The following is a 19,277-nucleotide window of genomic DNA, read 5'->3' as shown; positions in this document are numbered from 1 at the left end:
TTAAAAGTAAAATAATTCACTAACCTTTTGAAAATCTTCATCAGATGACAGGAATAGGACATGTTATACAGTACATTTATGTTTTTTTCAATAATATGCTAATTATATCCATAAATCACGGTTTACATAGAAGGTCATGGCTAAAAAATGCTACAACAATGCCTGGAGAAATTATGGTAACTCTGCCAGATAACAGAAATACACATCATAAACGTTGACTAAATATACATGTTCTACATATACTTAGAAAGATACACTTCTTCTTAATAAAACAGCTGTGTTACATTTATTTTTAACTTTACAGATTTCGTTCACTAGGCTATAATGTGAGTCGGCGCTCAGGAATTAGCATTTTGGCTCCTCCACAGAAACCCAAATTTAACACATAAATGTTCCCTTACCTTTGCTGTTCTTCCATCAGAAGACCTGGAAGGGTTTATACTTACCAAAAACAGCTTTAGTTTTGAAGTCTGTGTCTTTCGGTTATCAAACACGACATATTTCGGTTGAAATGCAGCCAAAAAGTAAAGTTAGTTCGCACCAAAACGTCGAAATTACATATTATATGTCGACTAAACTTGTCAAACTTGGTTCAGAACACAGCGTTAGCATGCTATATAGCTTCACCGCAATTCTCAGGACAAAGAGAAACACACGCATCGTTTAATCAATCTTGGAAGAAAGACAGAATGCGCGTCAGAGTAACCTGTTGTCTCGCGCGACCGAAAGGTTTCGGCCCGTCATTACTCTCGTGAGCGTGCGATTCACACAATGAGAAGCCCCATTGAAAGCGGACACCGCGCTGAAGGCATAGGAACTGTTCCCAGGACTGTAGGTGCTTGGGAAGGGTGGGGGCGATGACGTCAAAGTTGGGCCAACTTTTTGGATGACAAGAGAGAGTTTGGGAGAATGAGTGCCCTGAGAGTTCTGCTTTACTTACAGACATAATTTAAACGGTTTTAGAAGCTTTAGAGTGTTTTCTATTCAATAATATATATTATATGCATATATTAGCAATTTTTTACAGATTTTTTTTCTGTTTACTATGGGCACGCATTTCACCAATGGGGGCAGTATTCTGCCCTAGCCTTAACAGGTTTTAAACTAAAAGGTAATGGTGGCAGATGGACTGAGGAAAGTAACTTCATTTGCATGTGGGATGGACTCATATGCTGTATGTGTATAAAAGCAGAGCCAGTGCTCAGGGAAGTTGGCTGTTCCGTGGACCAGCACGGCTTATGATATTTTGTATTAAAAGCCTTTATTGAATTCATAAGTTCTTGTAAGTGTTATATTTCTAAGACGATTTTCCACCACATACTCCAGCCACCCAAGTCATAGACTGTTCTCTCTGCTACCGCACGGCAAGCAGTACCGGAGCGCCAAGTCTAGGTCCAAGAGGCTTCTAAACAGCTTCAATCCCAAGTCATAAGACTCCTGAACAGCTAATCAAATGGCTACCCAGACTATTTGCATTGCCCGCCCCTTATTTTATGCTGCTGCTACTCTCTGTTATCATCTATGCATAGTCACTTTAATAACGCCACCTACATGTACATATTACCTCAATTACCTTGACTGGGAATGACAGTCAAGTGCCCCCGCACATTGACTCTGTACCAGTACCCCCTGCATATAGCCTCGCTATTGTTATTTTACTGCTCTTTAATCATTTGTTACTTTTATTTATTATTTTTCTTCTTAAAACTGCATTGTTGGTTAAGGGCTTGTAAGTAAGCATTTCACTGTAATGTCTACACCTGTTGTATTCGGCGCATGACATAAAATTGGATTTGATCACCCATATTCATCGTACTTCTCCAATTTCAAACCAGTATGTCTTCATTGTAACGAGACTGTTGCTGTTTGCAAAGAGTTCAATCTGAGATGTCATGATGAATCTAACCATGGTACATTCAGAAGTAGATGTTCCACCCCAGACATGAGGCTGGAGTCTGATGCAGAAAGGAAGGTGAGCCTAAGGAGAGAACACCCTGTGTGCTTTACAGTGGTGATTTTAGCATGTACATATTTTATTGTTATCTAACATTTATTTAACTAGGCGGTTCTTATCGACTTACACAAATCCACAAGGAGTCAGTAGAAACCATATTTGTTTAAGCAAGTCAGCCATATCAGATATGTTTTTTAAAAAGGCAGTAAATGAGGGCGAATTAGCTGCCAGACGAGGCTCCTGTGGCTGATAGCCAGGTGCAGCGGTGGTAAGGATTCACTCCAAGATGCTGAAAGCAAAGCTCTAGCATTATGTTGGACTAACTAAAATTCTGTTATAAATGGTTTATTTGAGCTGTTCTTGCCATAATATGGACTTGGTATTTTACCAAATCTTCTGTATACCATCCAGTGGCGTAGCTTCAGCCGGTGTGGTTGCACCAGGGCCCGTGTCGTACATGAGCCCGGTGACGGGCCCGGATCTGCGGAGCCACAGGCCCCCTATGTAATTTTAATTCCACCCTACCATACCAAATACTAATTGTTGACACGAGTCCATCACACCGATTACTTCTTTAATTTAGGCCATATGATAAATGATCTCACTGATGGTTTCACCAACAAAATGTTTTTTTTGTCACTACATGTCAGCATGATATTTTAGTGTATTGATGACAATACATCTAATTCATTTGCTAAATAAATCATATTATTCAATACCATGTTAAGATAATGAAATGCATTCTGGGATTCATTGTGCAAAAATACTCTCCAAAGCGTTGTTGTTTCTGTCATCGTTTAAAGCAACAGTTGAGCTAGCTATCAAGAGACAACGGGCAAAAGAAAAATAAAGAGAGAATGTCGAGAATAGAAAATTACGGATTTAAAAATCAGCAATGTATCAACACAAAAGTGGAGACCAAAAGAGCAAGGATCGCAAATGAGAAAGGAGGAGAGGAGGTATCAAATTTGTTAAATTAGATTCCTTTTTCAAATGCAGTTCAAGTGCAGCCATTGCTAGCACAAGCAATGTAGCAGGACCAGAAGAGGATGTAGGTTTATCATCACCAGCAGCAGCTTTTAGCGTGTCAAGTGAGCCAAGGCCGAGCTGTTCCATCATACCAGAAGAAGCAACTTTGACAGAGGAGGTTACAGGTTGTCAGGTATCGGCGGATACGACCCTCAGCACAAGCCAGGCCGGACAAGCTATCCCTGGGCCAGGCAGGGAGGAAGAGGATCAGGGCGAGGCTAGAATCGTGGTGGCTGAGGAAACAGGTGGAAGTGGGACAGACAACATTTTTACCTATCCAACTGACAGGGGGCATTATGCAACAAATGTGGATCCAAAGGCGGCGTTTTTCCGAGTCGTATTACACCACTACAACCAAGGCTGGAATCAAATGACCACGTACATGGCTATGTTATTCGGCCAAGGTAGATTGCACGTATTGTGAGCCTTGCTGGCTGTTCGGAGATCAGAGAGCCCCTTTCTTCTTTGATGCGTGATTGGAACCCCCCACTTGGCGACTATCTGGGTGGTTTAACGAGTGAACTTGAAGAGGGTGACCATATCACAGAATGGTCCTCATGTGGACCCGAAAGCTATGCTTTTAGGACTAAAGACAATCACGTGGTGTTGAAAGCCAAAGGCGTGACTCAAAACTATGAAAATGCCCCGCGTGTAAACTTGGAATCAATCACACGCTTGGTCGAGGGTTTCATAAACAACAGGAATAGTGACTTGGAGATTTTGAGCTCCTACAAAAAAATTGTTAGGGATAAAAAGGGCTTCCGTCTAAGGAACACCCCACTTACTAAAAGATTCAGGGTAGTCTATGACAAGAGACTGCTATTGCCTGACGGGACCACATTGCCCTTTGGCTACTGACTTATGCTACAAGCCCCCCCACTGTGTCTTAAAGCTTAAGATATAATGACTGCTGTAGCTGATTTTGACCCCCGTTTGCAACTGCCATTTTCGGCCTAAATCACAGGCCCATCAAATAGTGGTAAACTTGCTTTGTAAAAAGTATTTTAGAGAATTCTGAACATGTGTTATCTCAAAAGCCTGATAATATTGTGTGGTGTTATTCATGTTATCAACCTCTGTAATGATGAATATTGAAGACAATAAAAATCAAGTTTGTTGAAGGAAAACCTGAATCCCTGTCTGATGATGAACTTCTCCCTCCTCATAAAAATAATCTGCTGGTTTTGGACGATATGCTATTTGCAGGTAGCGAACATCCCGAAATTGCACAAGCTTTTACCCAATATACTCATCATAGGAACCTGTCCGTGCTTTACTTGGTGCAGAATGTGTTTCACCAAGGTAAAAATAGCCGCACCATCAGTTTGAACGCCAATCCTAGAGACAAACTGCAAATTAGCATTCTGGCTCAGCAGATGTACCCGGGAAGGAAATCCTACTTAATGGAGAGCTATGAGGACGCTACCAAAGTGCCATTTTCTTATTTAATCGTGGATTTAAAAGCAAATATTCCAGAACACCTGAGGCTACGAACCAGCCTGCTCCTCATGGGAGTGGCCGGCTGCGTACATTCCTAAAAAGTAACAGCTATGTCTCTGCGTTTAAAAAGAAACCTGCCCCTCTTGAGAAGCCTAGTTGGGGCTACAGCTAAAGAACGGACGGCCATCTTGGGTCATCTCACTTTGGCATCGCCTGCAATATTAGTACCATCTCTTTTGGTCACTTTTAGACGCAAATGCACCAAGGTGTTGTTGAAGTCCAGATAGTTGTCACCGTGGCCTGGTATGAAAAATTCTATAGGACCGTTGTCTGTAATGGCAGAGAGTGGGGCTATCTCCACATAACTGGACCTCTCTATTTGAATGTTGGGTTAAGGGGGGCGTGAAAAGATCGAACTCTGTCTTTACAGCTTCAGAGGACATGCGGTGTAAAAGAGCCATGTTGCACTCTTCTTTTAGAAAATACTTCAGAGTATTTTTGTCGTTTTTGGTCCAGACCTCCTCACTGTACCACGTCTTTGACTTACTGAGTTTCTTTTAACTGTTAACCTCCGCTTTTTAGAAGCAAGCCTGCGCCTTATACCCGGAGGTCTCTTTTTTGGTCTTCGAGACAACATCATAAGCCCCGAGCCTCCTTGATGCTCTGCATCTGGTGACGCCCTTCTGGTAGCATTGGCTACAACCTCACTTACTGTATTTTTAGCCACTGATTTTAAATGTGGGTTGGCTATGCTGAAGCCTCTCTTCATAAACTGTAAAACCATCCTAAAGAGGTTACGAAATATACCTCCTATCCCCGAACCGTACATGGTCGGGTATCCATAATAGCCGGGTAGTCCATTACCCACTTGATCAACATAGTATGAGACATAGCGGTTAGGGTCGAGATGTTGATGGTCCATAACCCTATTTAAATTTATGTTTATAAAAATATATAATACTAATATTATATATGTAGAGAGGTTTTGGTGGGTCTAAAGTGGATTTTTACAATCGTTTTACCACAAGTAAATTCAATGTTTTCGTTCTGATCCGTTTTAAGCTCAACAAGAATGTTTTCAATATATTTCTTGCTTACAGGTACGTAGTGTGGCTTGTCGTAGGTGACAGTGACTATGTCTCCATCCTTTCCGTCTATATGAACTGTTTTCAGGAGGGGCACACAGCTGTCTCCGACCCTTTGATAGGATATGATGTCGGTATACACAAATATGTTGTAAAATCCTGAATGTATATCCGCAGGGAATGGGAATAATTGATCTTTCACATACGTCCATTTATTGGGACCCATCCCCAACATGTAGGCTAACTTACCGCTGGTCTTTATACCTCCGTCAGCATCCCCTGAGATTTGTACACGTTTATGTATAGGGTTGTAGATCAGGAATATTTCCATATTGTTTTGGGTTAACTCTGAGACGATCCTTTTTTAAGCTTAATAAGTTTTACAGGTTCCGATATCCCTTTGCAATAAAAATCACGGTCCTTATCTTTGATATTATACCAACTATGGGGGTATGTAATCTCGCTGAGACCTACTTCCCAGGCCTCTGATAACTCTATAGGCTTTGGAAAATTGGTTGTATAATTCTAACTCTGATTATGCGGACACATTACTGGGGAGAGTCAGGTAGAAGCCGGTGTGTTCCATGATGCACTCCTGTGTACATGCGAATGATGGAGTATTTATCATGCATGAGGGTTTAAGTTAACACCCGATGCCTCCACCACATCCTGCTCTAATACCCAACTGTTGAACTTTTGGGGCCAGTTTTTCCAGCGGACCAGCACCCATTTTTTTTTTTTTAACCCTTTTCTCTCTTTTGATCTAGAATCTCCTCCACGTGAAAGACTTTGTCTTTACCCAACTGTACCTTCTGTAATTCCTGCTCATAAAAAGATCCGTCTATAAGCTCCCCGTCATAATATTTTAACTTGTAGACCTGGGGTATGCGTGGTAGACACTGTGGGAGCAAGATGTACATATAGGGAGAAACATAATACTGTACCACAAGAGAAAGATACACTTAGAGTGCATTTGCCATTCTGGTCAAATGCATTGTCTATTGTATAGGACAGGAAGCCAAAGTAAGGCCATGAGAGCATAGGACAGCTGGACATACCAAGGTCAGAGGGACATACAAAGGAGGGGGTCAGCCAAATGACCAACTGATGGACTATAGACATAGGGCATATATTTTTAGGACATGAAGAGAAGAGACACATAGTCTACTAGTCCTAATAAGGACAAGCTAAACATAAGGGGCCCATAGGATAAGATGGGCATGTATTATCTTTGGGACATGAAGAGGTCCTGTCACCATTATAACTTGACTGAAAGCAGATATGGGCGTTATTGGGCGTGAACAAGCAGGAAGCACAGATTGAAAGACAATGGTGGCAGATGGACTGAGGGAAGTAACTTCATTTGCATGTGGGATGGACTCATATGTTGTATGTGTATAAAGACAGAGCCAGTGCTCTGGGAAAGTGTGTGTTCTGCGGACCATCTAGGCTTCTGATATGTTTGTATTAAAAGCCTATATTGAATTCACAAGTTCTTGTAAGTGTTATATTTTGTAACGATCCTCCAAGACAACACTCGGTAGCAGTGAACAACTCATCGCTGCTCATATTTTTAGTCTAAACACCCCTCAACTTGGACATACGCACCAAGTCCCCAACTATGAATTTAAAAATATATTTTTTCTTACGGCAAAGGGGGAACAAACCATACAGATTTTTAAAGACTTGAAAATAGTTTTCAGAAGAGACCTCGGAGGGCTTCATACATATACTCTTATGGCAGCTGTTGTTGTATCCCTTCACTAAAACTTGAACTATATCGATATATCTATGCGTGTGGTGAGCTGTAAAATATCGCCACATCCGCTCCTTCAGAGTTCTGTTAAAGCGTTCAACAACTGAAGCTTTCAAATCCAAGCCTGTAGCAAAATGTACTATATTGTGCTTCTTCATGAGTTTCTGAAAAGCATTATTAAAAAATTATTTTCCGCCATCAGTCTGCACTTTCTTGGGGGCTCCTCCATCCTTCAAGATGGGGCAGAGGTGACCCGGGCCTTTGACCCTGCTCTTATTTAAGCCCCTTACAAATGCTATTTCAGAGAAAATATCTGTAACCGTTAGCATGTAGCGATTTCCATCATTTTTATCTGCAAGGACCTGCATGTCACATAGATCCGCCTTTCTTACAGGTTTATGGAGAGTATATGCATCCTGCTCTGATAACCACTCATTCACTTTAGAATCGCTTAATTAACCGGCTACCTGTTTCTTCGGCTATAGCTCTCTGTAAATGTTCCTTACCCCCATAAGACCCGGGGTTAGAGGGATTATAATAAATGTTTTTCAACATCTGCTCCGCCATCCTTCTTACCTCTCTGAGGTACAATAACGTTAATGAGCCACTTTCAAATAACGACAACATTTCATTTTCATTATAGAATATTTTATTTTATTCATGCATCAAGTATTACGTATACAGACAATTCAGGATTCTTTGCAGGATACATGTCCCAGTTTTCTCAACGATCACAGCATGCAACACCCTGTATATTTGGTTTTGATTTACAGACTTGTGTCGCTGAACTTTGAAAACACACATGTCCGATATATATGCATATAAACAACAAATATGATACACGTTACAATTAAATGGTGTTTCAAACAAGTAAAATCTTAGACAAAGTTGTTTCTAGTTCTTCAGAATCATCCACAACATGATTCATGATTTGTTCCATTTTCAGCACACGCTCTACATTAACCCAGGCACTGTGTGTTGTGTAGAACGATACATTGTTCACTTTATTTTCAATAATCTGATGCATAACATTTGTAAGTTCTCTCAAAAGAAGACATTTATTTAATATCTCTAACATCGTATACACAAAATGTCACTAGGTCTCTTGGGGTTTATTGAGCCAGAAAGTCATCACATCAGCCACAACAGCTTCCCGGTATTTATTGTCGTCCAACAGGGTGTGTCGGATTTCTTTGAGTTTATCATGGATGTAGATTGCCTCCTTCAGTTCATGTAGGAATGCCGTGGTTACCAAGTAAACTCTGGGGATAGACGGCACAAGACCCATAGACTCCAGGGCTCTGACCAGCAATGGTATAAACCTGCAGGACCACAGTCTTTTCACCAGCTCCTCAAATTGGTTGAAGAAGTAGTATCTTGGCGGGTCATATACGGCGCTTGCTGGGGTGATTGATCTCACAACCGATGCATTTCTCTCTTATATATTCTCCAATCACCACGTCTATCACTCTGTGGCTACAGAGGCCTTGATGGTGTCCACAGAAATAGTACTGACTATCCCATCAAACACGTCCTCAGGCTGTGTACATGCAGGGGGTGTCGCGGGTCTTGCCAGGGGGGGGGGGGGGGGGGGGTAGAATGTTGGGCTGCCGGCATACGGTCCTTAGGGTCTGGCCCCCATGTCGTATCGGAGTCCTGGTATGTTGTATGAATATCCATGGTGTATGATGAAATTAAGAACTGGAGGCTTTAAGGGAACTCCTTTTATTGTTGAACCAGTCCTTTGGGTATCAGGGCGTGGTTAACGCAACCGCGTACTTAGTTTTCTTCGGAGGCTGTCCCTTCTGAGGATGTACCTTCTTGGGGCTCCTTTGAATCATAATCCTCAGGATTCGTATATATTATGCACTTCTTTACATGAACAATGCTCTGCCGCTGTTGGCTCTGTACAAAGAGAGCGTCCAACAGCTGGAACATTTTCAATTCCATTAGATCCCAAATTTGAAAAGGAATAAGCATGCGCAACCTAAAATCCCCACCATCACAAAATGTTTTGGTTGCGGGTTTCCTCGTTGCCGAAATAGAACTCCACGTAGCCACATGGAAGTCCATTCTTTCTTTGTATTTTCACCCTGTGAATTATTCTTCCTGAGGAGTCAGGGGCACCTTGAACAAGCTATACCCCTTGGTGATAAGGCTCAGTTCAGGACACACAACCTTGCGAAAAACCGTCCAGTCTTCAAGCCCGTAGTCCACTCCTAAAGTCTGGTCTGTATATTCTTCTCCTTCGGCTACCGTATAGAGGTTCACTCTACAGGCCAGGTAATCAAACCGATACCCCGATTGATGTCCATTAGACATCAGATCTTTCAGCGTAGTTGCGGGCGGTATTTGGGTTCTATACACACTTAGAAACCGCTTTTTTTGGCTCATCGTATATTGTGGCTTGATACTTGGCCCTTTCTCGATGTTTCAACCGAGGTCCTGCTTCCGTTGTTACAGTCATCACAGCTTTGCCACTGATCACAAAATCCATGCTGATTTAAAAAATCTTGTTTAGTGTTCTGAGGACGCATGTCTTGTTCTGGGCTTTATTTATAAGGTGTCTGCCAACCCCAATACCCCAGGACATTCGTGTTTCATAGACAACAACCCTAAGGTCAATAAAACAGGGGGTGGGGGGGTCAAACTCTTTGAAATGGTCACCCCCCCAGTTCAAAGAGGTCACTAGACATCAATCATCATGACAACTTCAAAGGCATTATATACATATTGTCGCACTCACTCCAAGGCGTGAGAACAGGAACAGGATGACCAGATATGGGCATAACCACGTGATCACAACTTGTCAGTTTTGGTGTGAGAGAGAATAAAGTAGACGGCACACGTCAGTAAAGAGAGACATTCTATAATGCTCCCTTTCCTATGCATTGTTCTCTCACAGTGAGAAACTATAGGATTACAATAGTGTTCTACACTTTCTTCATTTGATCAAATTCAACGTTGCCAATTATTTAATGACATGAGAATTAAGTGGAGTGTCTAATCTTAGCTGGTCTGAGAGAACTGATGAGGCCTGTCCTTTATGTATACATTTGTGTCTTTTTAAATGACCTAATCTGTAGAACCTCTTCCCACAGTCAGTGCAGTAATAAGGCTTCTCTGAAGTGTGTATCCGTTGGTCTGTTTTTACATTGCCCAATTGGGAAAAACTCTTGCCACATTGAGAGCGGAAATAAGGCTTCTCTCCTTTGTCTTTTCTCTAATGACTTTTAAGCTCAGCTGGTGTTTTAACATTTCCTACAGTCAGATCAGTGGTAAGGCTCCTCTCGTGTTTCCCTTGGTGTCTTTTGAAATGGCACATTCAAGAGAAACACTTTCCACAGTCGGAGCAGGAGTAAGGCTTCTCTTACTCCTGAGAGAAACTCTTTTCAAAGTCAGAGCAGGAGTAAGGCTTCTCTCCTTTGTGTATACGTTCATGTTGTTTTAAGGTGCCCAGGTGAGAGAAATTCTTTCCACAGTCAGGGCAGAAGTAAGGCTTCTCTCCTGTGTGTATGCGTTCATGTTGTTTTAAGGTGCCCAGGTGAGAGAAATTCTTTCCACAGTCAGAGCAGGAGTAAGGCTTCTCTCCGGTGTGTGTTCTCTGGTGAACTTTTAGGTCAGTTGATGTTTTGAAGCATTTTACACAGTCAGAACAGGAGTAAGGCTTCTCTCCTGTGTGTATACGTTCATGTTGTTTTAAGGTACCCAGTTGATGGAAACTCTTTCCACAGTCAGGGCAGAAGTAAGGCTTCTCTCCTGTGTGTATGCGTTCATGTTGTTTTAAGTTGCCCAGGTAAGTGAAACTCTTTCCACAGTCAGAGCAGGAGTAAGGCTTCTCTCCTGTGTGTATACGTTCATGTTGTTTTAAGGTACCCAGTTGACGGAAACTCTTTCCACAGTCAGGGCAGAAGTAAGGCTTCTCTCCTGTGTGTATGCGTTCATGTTGTTTTAAGATGCCCAGGTAAGTGAAACTCTTTCCACAGTCAGAGCAGTAGTAAGGCTTCTCTCCTGTGTGTATACGTTCATGTTGTTTTAAGGTACCCAGTTGATGGAAACTCTTTCCACAGTCAGAGCAGGAGTAAGGCTTCTCTCCTGTGTGTATACAATCATGTTGTTTTAAGGTGTCCGGACGAGAGAAACTCGCCCCACAGTCATAGCAGGAGTAAGGCTTCTCTCTCGTGTGTATACGTTCATGTTTTTGTAAGGTGCACGGGCGAGAGAAACTCTTTCCACAGTAAGAGCAGGAGTAAGGCTTCTCTCCTGTGTGTATACGTTCATGTTGTTTTAAGTTACTCAGTTGAGAGAAACTCGCCCCACATTCAGAGCAGGAGTAAGGCTTCTCTCCTGTGTGTGTTCTAAGATGAAGTTTTAGTGATGTTGATGTTTTGAAGCATTTTCCACATTCAGAGCAGGAGTAAGGCTTCTCTCCTTTGTGTATACGTTCATGTTGTTTTAAGGTGCCCCATTCAGAAAAACTCGATCCACAGTCAGAGCAGGAGTAAGGCTTCTCTCCTGCGTGTAAACGCTCGTGTCTTTTTAGGTAGCCCAGTTGAGAGAAACTCCTTCCACAGTCAGAGCAGGAGTAAGGCTTCTCTCCTGTGTGCATATGTTCATGACGCTTTAAGTTGTTCCGATGAGAGAAACAAGCCCCGCAGTCAGAGCAGGAGTAAGGCTTCTTTCCTGTGTGTATATGTTCATGTTGTTTTAAGGTATCCCGACGAGAGAAACTCTTTCCACAGTCAGAGCAGAAGAAAGGCTTCTCTGCTCTGTGTGTTCCATGATGAACTTTTAGCGCAGTTGACGTTTTGAAGCATTTTACACAGACAGAGCAGGAGTAAGGCTTCTCTCCTGTGTGCATATGTTCATGACGTTTTAAGTTGTTCCGATGAGAGAAACAAGCCCCGCAGTCAGAGCAGGAGTAAGGCTTCTCTCCCGTGTGTATACGTTCATGTTTTTGTAAGGTGCACGGTTGAGAGAAACTCTTTCCACAGTAAGAGCAGGAGTAAGGCTTCTCTCCTGTGTGTATACGTTCATGTTGTTTTAAGGTACCCAGTTGAGAGAAACTCACCCCACATTCAGAGCAGGAGTAAGGCTTCTCTCCTGTGTGTTTTCTCTGATGAACTTTTAGTTTAGTTGATGTTTTAAAGCATTTTCTACATTCAGAGCAGGAGTAAAGCTTTTCTCCTGTGTGTATTTTTAGGTGTATTTTTAGCTTTGATAGAAATGGGAAAATCTCCTCACAATGTGTGCAGTGGTGAGACCCCTTTGCTATGTGATCTTCCTGTTGATGCTCTCTGGATATAGAGAATGTCTCAACATGGTCTCCTGTGTGAACAATATCAGAACAACCAGTCAATTGGTGTGATATACATGTCAATCAAATGTATTTTATGAAGCTCCTTTTACACAAGTTGTAACAAAGTTCTTTACAGAAACCAACCCGAAATCCCCAAAGAGCAAGCAATGCAGATGTAGAAGCACAATGGCCACGAAAAACTCCCTAGAAAGCAGGAACCTTGGAGGAAACAGAGAGGAACCAGGCTCAAAGGGGTGGCCGGTCCTCTTCTGTCTGTACCGGGTGACATATGTATTTATATCAGTAGGCTGTACAATACAGGGGAATAAAACTATTCTAAAAGTGGGTAAGAGATGAAAGCTAAAAAAAAGGGGCTTGTCATCCTCCACTCACTATAACAAGGGTTAGTAACGACACAGACTCATTTCATATCATCCTCCACTCACTATCACAAGAGTTAGTAACTACATAGACTCATTTCATATCAACATCCATTCACTAGAACAAGGGTTAGTAACTACACAGACTCACTTCATAGAACTTTAAAACACTGGCAGTTTGTCTACTTCACTTCTTTAGTCTACTCTCTGATCACTCCAGATAGCTCAGTTAATTAAACAAATGCTGGCAATACTGGTGTCAAACATGCACATCTCAGTAGCATGAAATAACATCTACCTTCTCATTGAACCAGTTCATCATGAAACAGCTCTACTGCAACTTTTCATACACAGTGGGAAGTTGGAATGAACAACAAACTTAGTTAGATAGAACCTGCTCTTACCATGATTAACAGATTTCCCAATCTTCTCCTCCCTTTCTTCATCTTTAATGTTGACATTCAGCTCCAGTGTTTGACTGCAGTCTTCCAGCTTCACTGATGCCATCTCTGGATCCTGCAGTGCAAACTGGGCCCCACTGTCACAATCAGGACCCAGTGACTGTGGGTTTGCACTCAGTGTGGAAGGAGAGAGGCAGGCTGGGTTTGTCATTACTGTTGATGTTACTGGCCTCAGACTTAATTCTAGTCCTGTAGTAACAATGAGAAACAGAAACAAAAGTTATTGTCTTGACAGTTCTGGCACTTTCTTTATTCTCTAAAAATATATGATATGTTCAATTATCTAATTCAGTGCTTGACTTGGACTGAAATGGGTGCTGGTACTGTTTATATTTAGGCACAGGAGCTCCACAATACTGTTGAGCTAATATTCTATTAGAGGAACTGCCACGACTTCCGCCGAAGTTGATCCCTCTCCTTGTTCGGGCGACGCTCGGCGGTCGACGTCACCGGTCTTCTAGTCATCGCCGATCCATTACATGCGCAGTATATTTAACCCTCTGTTTCCCACATGTATGTGTGCGTGTTAGTTCTATGTTGATGGCTGTATCTGATGGCTGGTATTTTGTTGCCGGGCTAAGTATCGCCCTCGTCTCATGCCTCTCAGGGAAGGCCCTGGAGTGGGCCAACGCCTTATGTGGGGGAAGAAGAAGCTTGTTGGACCACTTCGGGATTTCACCCGCCGCTTCCGGGCAGTCTTTGACCACCCGCCTGAGGGAACGTCTCGTACACCTGAGGCAGGGGACGAGGAGCGCACAGGAGTTTGTGATGGAATGACAGGGCCCTGATCGATCACTACCGGTGCAGTCTGCGCGAGGACGTCCGTCGGGAGTTGGAATGCAGGGACACCACTCTCACATTCAACCAGCTGGTGGACCTGTCCATCCGGCTGGAAAACGTGCTGGCTACCCGCGGACATCCAGATCGGGGTCTGTCAATTCCATCCCCCAGCACCACCGCCCATGGAGCTGGGAGATGCTGCACTTAGGGCGACCGGAGGCGGGGCCATTCCATGCACCATCTGTGGCCGCAGAGGGCACACTGCCGGTCGGTGCTGGGGCGGTTCCTCTGGGAGTCGAGGCAGCAGGCGCGAGGACGTCCGTCGGGACACTCTCGTGTCAACCCAGGTGATTAGGGGTTTCCATCGATGCTACTACAGTGGAAAGCCTAGACCAGGTCTCCACCGTGCGCATCCCCCCTGAATATACCGATTTGACTCAATTACCACCCCATCCACGGGGGGGGGGGGGGTTGTGCGATAAATCTCCTGTCGCAAGAGGAGACGGCGGCTATGGAAACATATGTTTCCGAATCTCTGGGGCAGGGGTACATTCGGCCCTCCACTTCACCTGCCTCCTCGAGTTTATTTTCGTGAAGAAGAAGGATAGAGGTGTATTGACTACTGAGGCATTAACCAAATCATTGTGAGGTATTTACCCGCTGCCTCTCATAGCCAGTGCGATCGAGTCAATGCACGGGGAACACTTCTTCACAAAATTGGATCTCAGGAGCGCTTACAATCTGGTACATATCCGGGAGGGAGAAGAGTGGAAGACGGCGTTTAGTACCACATCAAGCCATTATGAGTACCTTGTCATGCCATACGGGTTGATGAATGCTCCACCAGTCTTCCAATCCTTTATTGACAAGATTTTCAGGAACCTGCACGGGCAGGGTGTAGTGGTGTATATCGATGACATTCTGATTTACTCCTCTACACGCGCCAAGTATGTGTCCTTGGTGCGCAGGGTACTTGTACGACTGTTGGAGCATGACCTGTACGTCAAGGCAGAGAAATGCCTGTTCTTCCAGCAGGCCGTCTCCTTCGTAGGGTATCGCATTTCCACATCAGGGGTGGAGATGGAGAGTGACCGCATTTCAGCTGTGCGTAATTGGCCGACTCCCACCACAGTAAAGAAAGTGCAGCGGTCCACTTTTCATTTTCCATTTGTTTTGTCTTTGTTTTTTTCACACCTGGTTTCAATTCCCCCATTACAGATTCAGTATTTAACCCTCCGTTTCACACATACATACGTATCCGATGGCCGGTATTTTGTTGCCGGGCTTTGTATGAACGCCAGTTTATTCGTGGTACCGGTATATTTCACGGTATTGTTTCTATACCCGTGTTTTTTCGTGTATTAAATACCTTGTCCACGCATCTCAACTCTCCTGCGTCTGACTCCTTTTCACCAGTTACCCAAAGCCTTGACAGGAACATGAGCTCAAACAGTAGACATTTGAGGTGCCGGTTCTCTGCTCCAGTGAGCTCCTGTCCAAGTCAAGCACTGATCTAATTTCATAAGCATTGACAACAAAACACTAATTCATTCATATCACAAAGTACACACTTTAAAATTAGTCTACACAAACTAAGTGCACTTAAACTAAAGTAGATTTCCCCAATTCACATAAATGGCAAAAAAACATTTAGTAAAAGTTTAGTTAACCTGGTCTTCACTGTATTATTTTAATCAAAAACCAATTGTATTTCCCGTTCACACCATAGGAACATTTATAGATAAAGATAGAAGCAACTGAAGGTGTCTGACTATTAGTGCACATGTAGAAAACTGATGATCATTACATTAAGCTTCAAAACTGGAGTGTGACCATGAAATTGTCTCTCTGCACCAGCACTGAAGTCTGTTGGAGCAGACAGAGTGGACAGCTCCATTTTACCAGCTCGTGAATTTTACACAAAACCAATAACATGCTAAACAAACTCAGAAAGCTCAAATACTTGTATTCTTTATTAAAACTACATTGAGGAAATTATGTACATTTATTCAGACAAACCAAAAGCTTCTAGCTATGTGAATTGTAAAATAGTTGATCACAATCACTCGGTTTCAAACAAAAATAAAACCTCTCTTTTATTTATTTAATTATTTTTTAGAATGAGGCTGTAACGTAACAAAACGTGGGAAAAGTCAAGGGGTCTAAATACTTTCTGAATGGGAGAGGGGATACCTAGTCAGTTGTACAACTGAATGCATTCAACTGAAACGTGTCTTCCACATTTACCCCAAATCAAATATATTTATATAGCCCTTCTTACATCCGCTGATATCTTTAGTGCTGTACAGAAACCCAGCCTAAAACCCCAAACAGCAAGTAATGCAGCCCCTCTGAATCAGAGAGGTGGAGGGGGGGGGCTGCCATAATCGACATTCACGTCTTCGGTGCCCCGGGAACAGTGGCTTAACTGCCTTGCTCAGGGGCAGAATAACATTTTTACCTTGTCAGCTCGGGGATTCAATCCAGCAACCTTTCCTCCACTCACTATCACAAGGGTTAGTAACGACACAGACTCATTTCATAGAACTTTAAAACACTGGCAGTTTGTCCACTTCACTTCTTTAGTCTACTCTCTGATCACTGCAGACAGCCCAGTTAATAAAACAAATGCTGGCAATACTGGTGTCAAACCATGCAAGTGTCAGTAGTAGTGATGCACCGATATGACATTGTTTGCCCATTCCGATATTTTCCTTGACAAAAAAACAGCTACCGATACCCGATATTGACATTTTTTGCGGCCTTTTATGCATTTTAGTACAGTTAAATAGTTAACACACACACAAACACACACATGGACGCAGCAGTCTAAGGCACAGCATCTCAGTGCAAGAGGCGTCACTACAGTCCCCGGTTCAAATCCTGGCTGTATCACATCCGGCCATGATTGGGCGGCGCACAACTGGCCCAGAGTCGTCCGGGTTTGGCCGAGGAAAGCCATCATTGTAAATAAGAATTTGTTATTAAATGACTTGCCTAGTTAAATAAAAGGTTACACAAACACACCAAAAAGTTATTGTGTTGGCATTTCCATATGTCCCCATTACCAGTAAAACATAATCAAAACCTATTTCCTCACTTACTTGCTGTGCTGTTTCCTTGTTCATTTGTTCCGTCGTTTCATTCTCAACCAGGATTTCTATGGAACGCCGTTTGGGTCTTTGCGTGTCAAAAAACAAGCTTGTTGACCAATCAGGACCTGAATATGACTGCCCGTCACAATAATATTACGCGTTCATATTTTAACGTAGTTATTACACATTGATTACACAATCACTCGAATTTCATATGTCAACGATTCATCAATACGTATGCTCTGATGCTGGTCATAAAAAAAGCTAGCTAACTCATGGATGCAAACAATGTTCTTCCCCAAAAACATCGCAAACCGGCATAATCTGTTTCAGTAGCTATAGTCAGGTAGTTAACTATATAGCTAGATATCATTATCTAAAATAGCCCTAATTTATAAGACGGTTCTTATTTGATTAATGGTGGTTGGACCCATCTATGTGAAACTAGCAACAATAAGGATTAGCCACAATAGTGGAATTTGCAGTTAGCCTTCAAAGTAAAGGTAGGGCATAATTCTACTATTTGTAATCATTTGCATCACTATCAATGACATACCTTTATTTTGAAAACAGCAAATTCAACTTTTGTGCTAATCCTTATTGTGGCTAGCTTCACAACACATAACCCGGTCCGGTCGAGCCTCACTAGCCAGATGAAGCTAGTTGGATGCTTATAACGGAAGCTTTGGGCAACAGGGTTAAGTAGCTGGCTAACTGTTTATTTTCATGAACAGAAATTCAATTTCAATAGGCGAACAACAAGTGGCAACCTAGCTATTGTTTTCAGGCTGGTTGTATTGGTGCTAACGTAAACTCACGTAAACTCGTACATCGCCTTGGTCCGTACAATTACCCTTATTTTAGCGCCCCAAAAGCGTAATACTTCCAGATCAACTGTAATGTCAATACCATTGTAATAGATAGATATTGTAGATATTTGACTGTAGATAATAGATATTGTCAATAGATCTGGAAGCTAAGCATTGACAACAAAACACGAGTTCATTCACAGACAAAGTATACACTTTATATTAGGCTACAGAACTTAATCTATAGTAGATTTCTGAATTGACATAAATGACTCAAAAAACATGTAGTACACGGTTGCAGTATGTTTCAGGCAGCACTATGTACTATTTTCCTGAATAACCTTGTCTTCCCTGTATTATTTCAATCAAAAAACAATATTATTTCCGTTCACACCATAGTAACATTTATAGACAGACAGAAACAACTGAATGTCTCAATATTAGTACACGTGTAGAACACTGATAATCATTACATTTATCTCCAAAACAGTAGTGCAACCGTAAAATGGTCTCTCTCTGCTGCACCCTCATTGCCTGCACTGAAGTCCGTTGATGCAGACCGAGAGGGAGCCGCCATTTTACGAGCTCGTGAATTTTAACGTTACACAAAACCAAAAACGACATGTTAAACGAACCCAGAAATCACAAATTATTTGATCCTTAATGAGATTACCTTGACGAGATGATATACATCCACTCAGACAAACCCAGAGTATCTATGTCAATTGTAAAAATTAATTTTTTTTAAAAGTGATCACGTTCACTCACGCGGTTTGGCACATTTTTTTTTACCAAACGTGATAATAACTTGACGTATTTGTTACCTAGCATGATATTAAAACGTGCTATTACATACCAGTAGTAATACATTTGAAACGTACACAGAAGTTGTGGTCTCGACTGCACAATTCTGGCGTGTCCTTTGTTGTGAAGAATGATGTGCGCCTGCGTGGAATTTCCTGTTCCCCCACTACCAGTTTCTAAACCCAGAGACGCAAACAACGCGAGACTTCAGAGAACGCATGTGAAGCGGACCAAGCCTGGGTTTGACAAGTCAATGAGAGAAGTTTACAATTTTGATACTTTTGCAGCGGCTAATGGGGATCCTAATAAATACCAAAAATATTCCGTCGGTACACACTTGAAACATGGCCATTATTTTATCAATTTCATAACTGCAGTGGTTTAT

The 19,277-nt window shown here is 42.4% G+C and overlaps 1 protein-coding gene across 1 annotated transcript in view; it reads right to left on the bottom strand.

The window, feature by feature from the left end:
• LOC116365781 (gastrula zinc finger protein XlCGF26.1-like) overlaps nucleotides 1–19,042 on the bottom strand; it is a 31,586-nt gene extending 12,544 nt beyond the window's left edge. Inside the window, exons 1-2 of the mRNA XM_031818193.1 lie at nucleotides 18,945–19,042; nucleotides 13,348–13,593 (exon numbers count right to left, since the gene is read on the bottom strand). Coding sequence (XP_031674053.1) covers nucleotides 13,348–13,555 — 208 coding nt within the window. The 5' untranslated portion in view covers nucleotides 13,556–13,593; nucleotides 18,945–19,042. The remainder of the gene's footprint in view (nucleotides 1–13,347; nucleotides 13,594–18,944) is intronic.
• Between the last annotated feature and the right edge of the window lie 235 nt (nucleotides 19,043–19,277).

This window comes from Oncorhynchus kisutch, unplaced genomic scaffold, assembly GCF_002021735.2.
Source record: "Oncorhynchus kisutch isolate 150728-3 unplaced genomic scaffold, Okis_V2 scaffold1283, whole genome shotgun sequence".
Classification (NCBI taxonomy): domain Eukaryota; kingdom Metazoa; phylum Chordata; class Actinopteri; order Salmoniformes; family Salmonidae; genus Oncorhynchus; species Oncorhynchus kisutch.
This window is presented reverse-complemented; position numbering and strand designations above follow the sequence as displayed.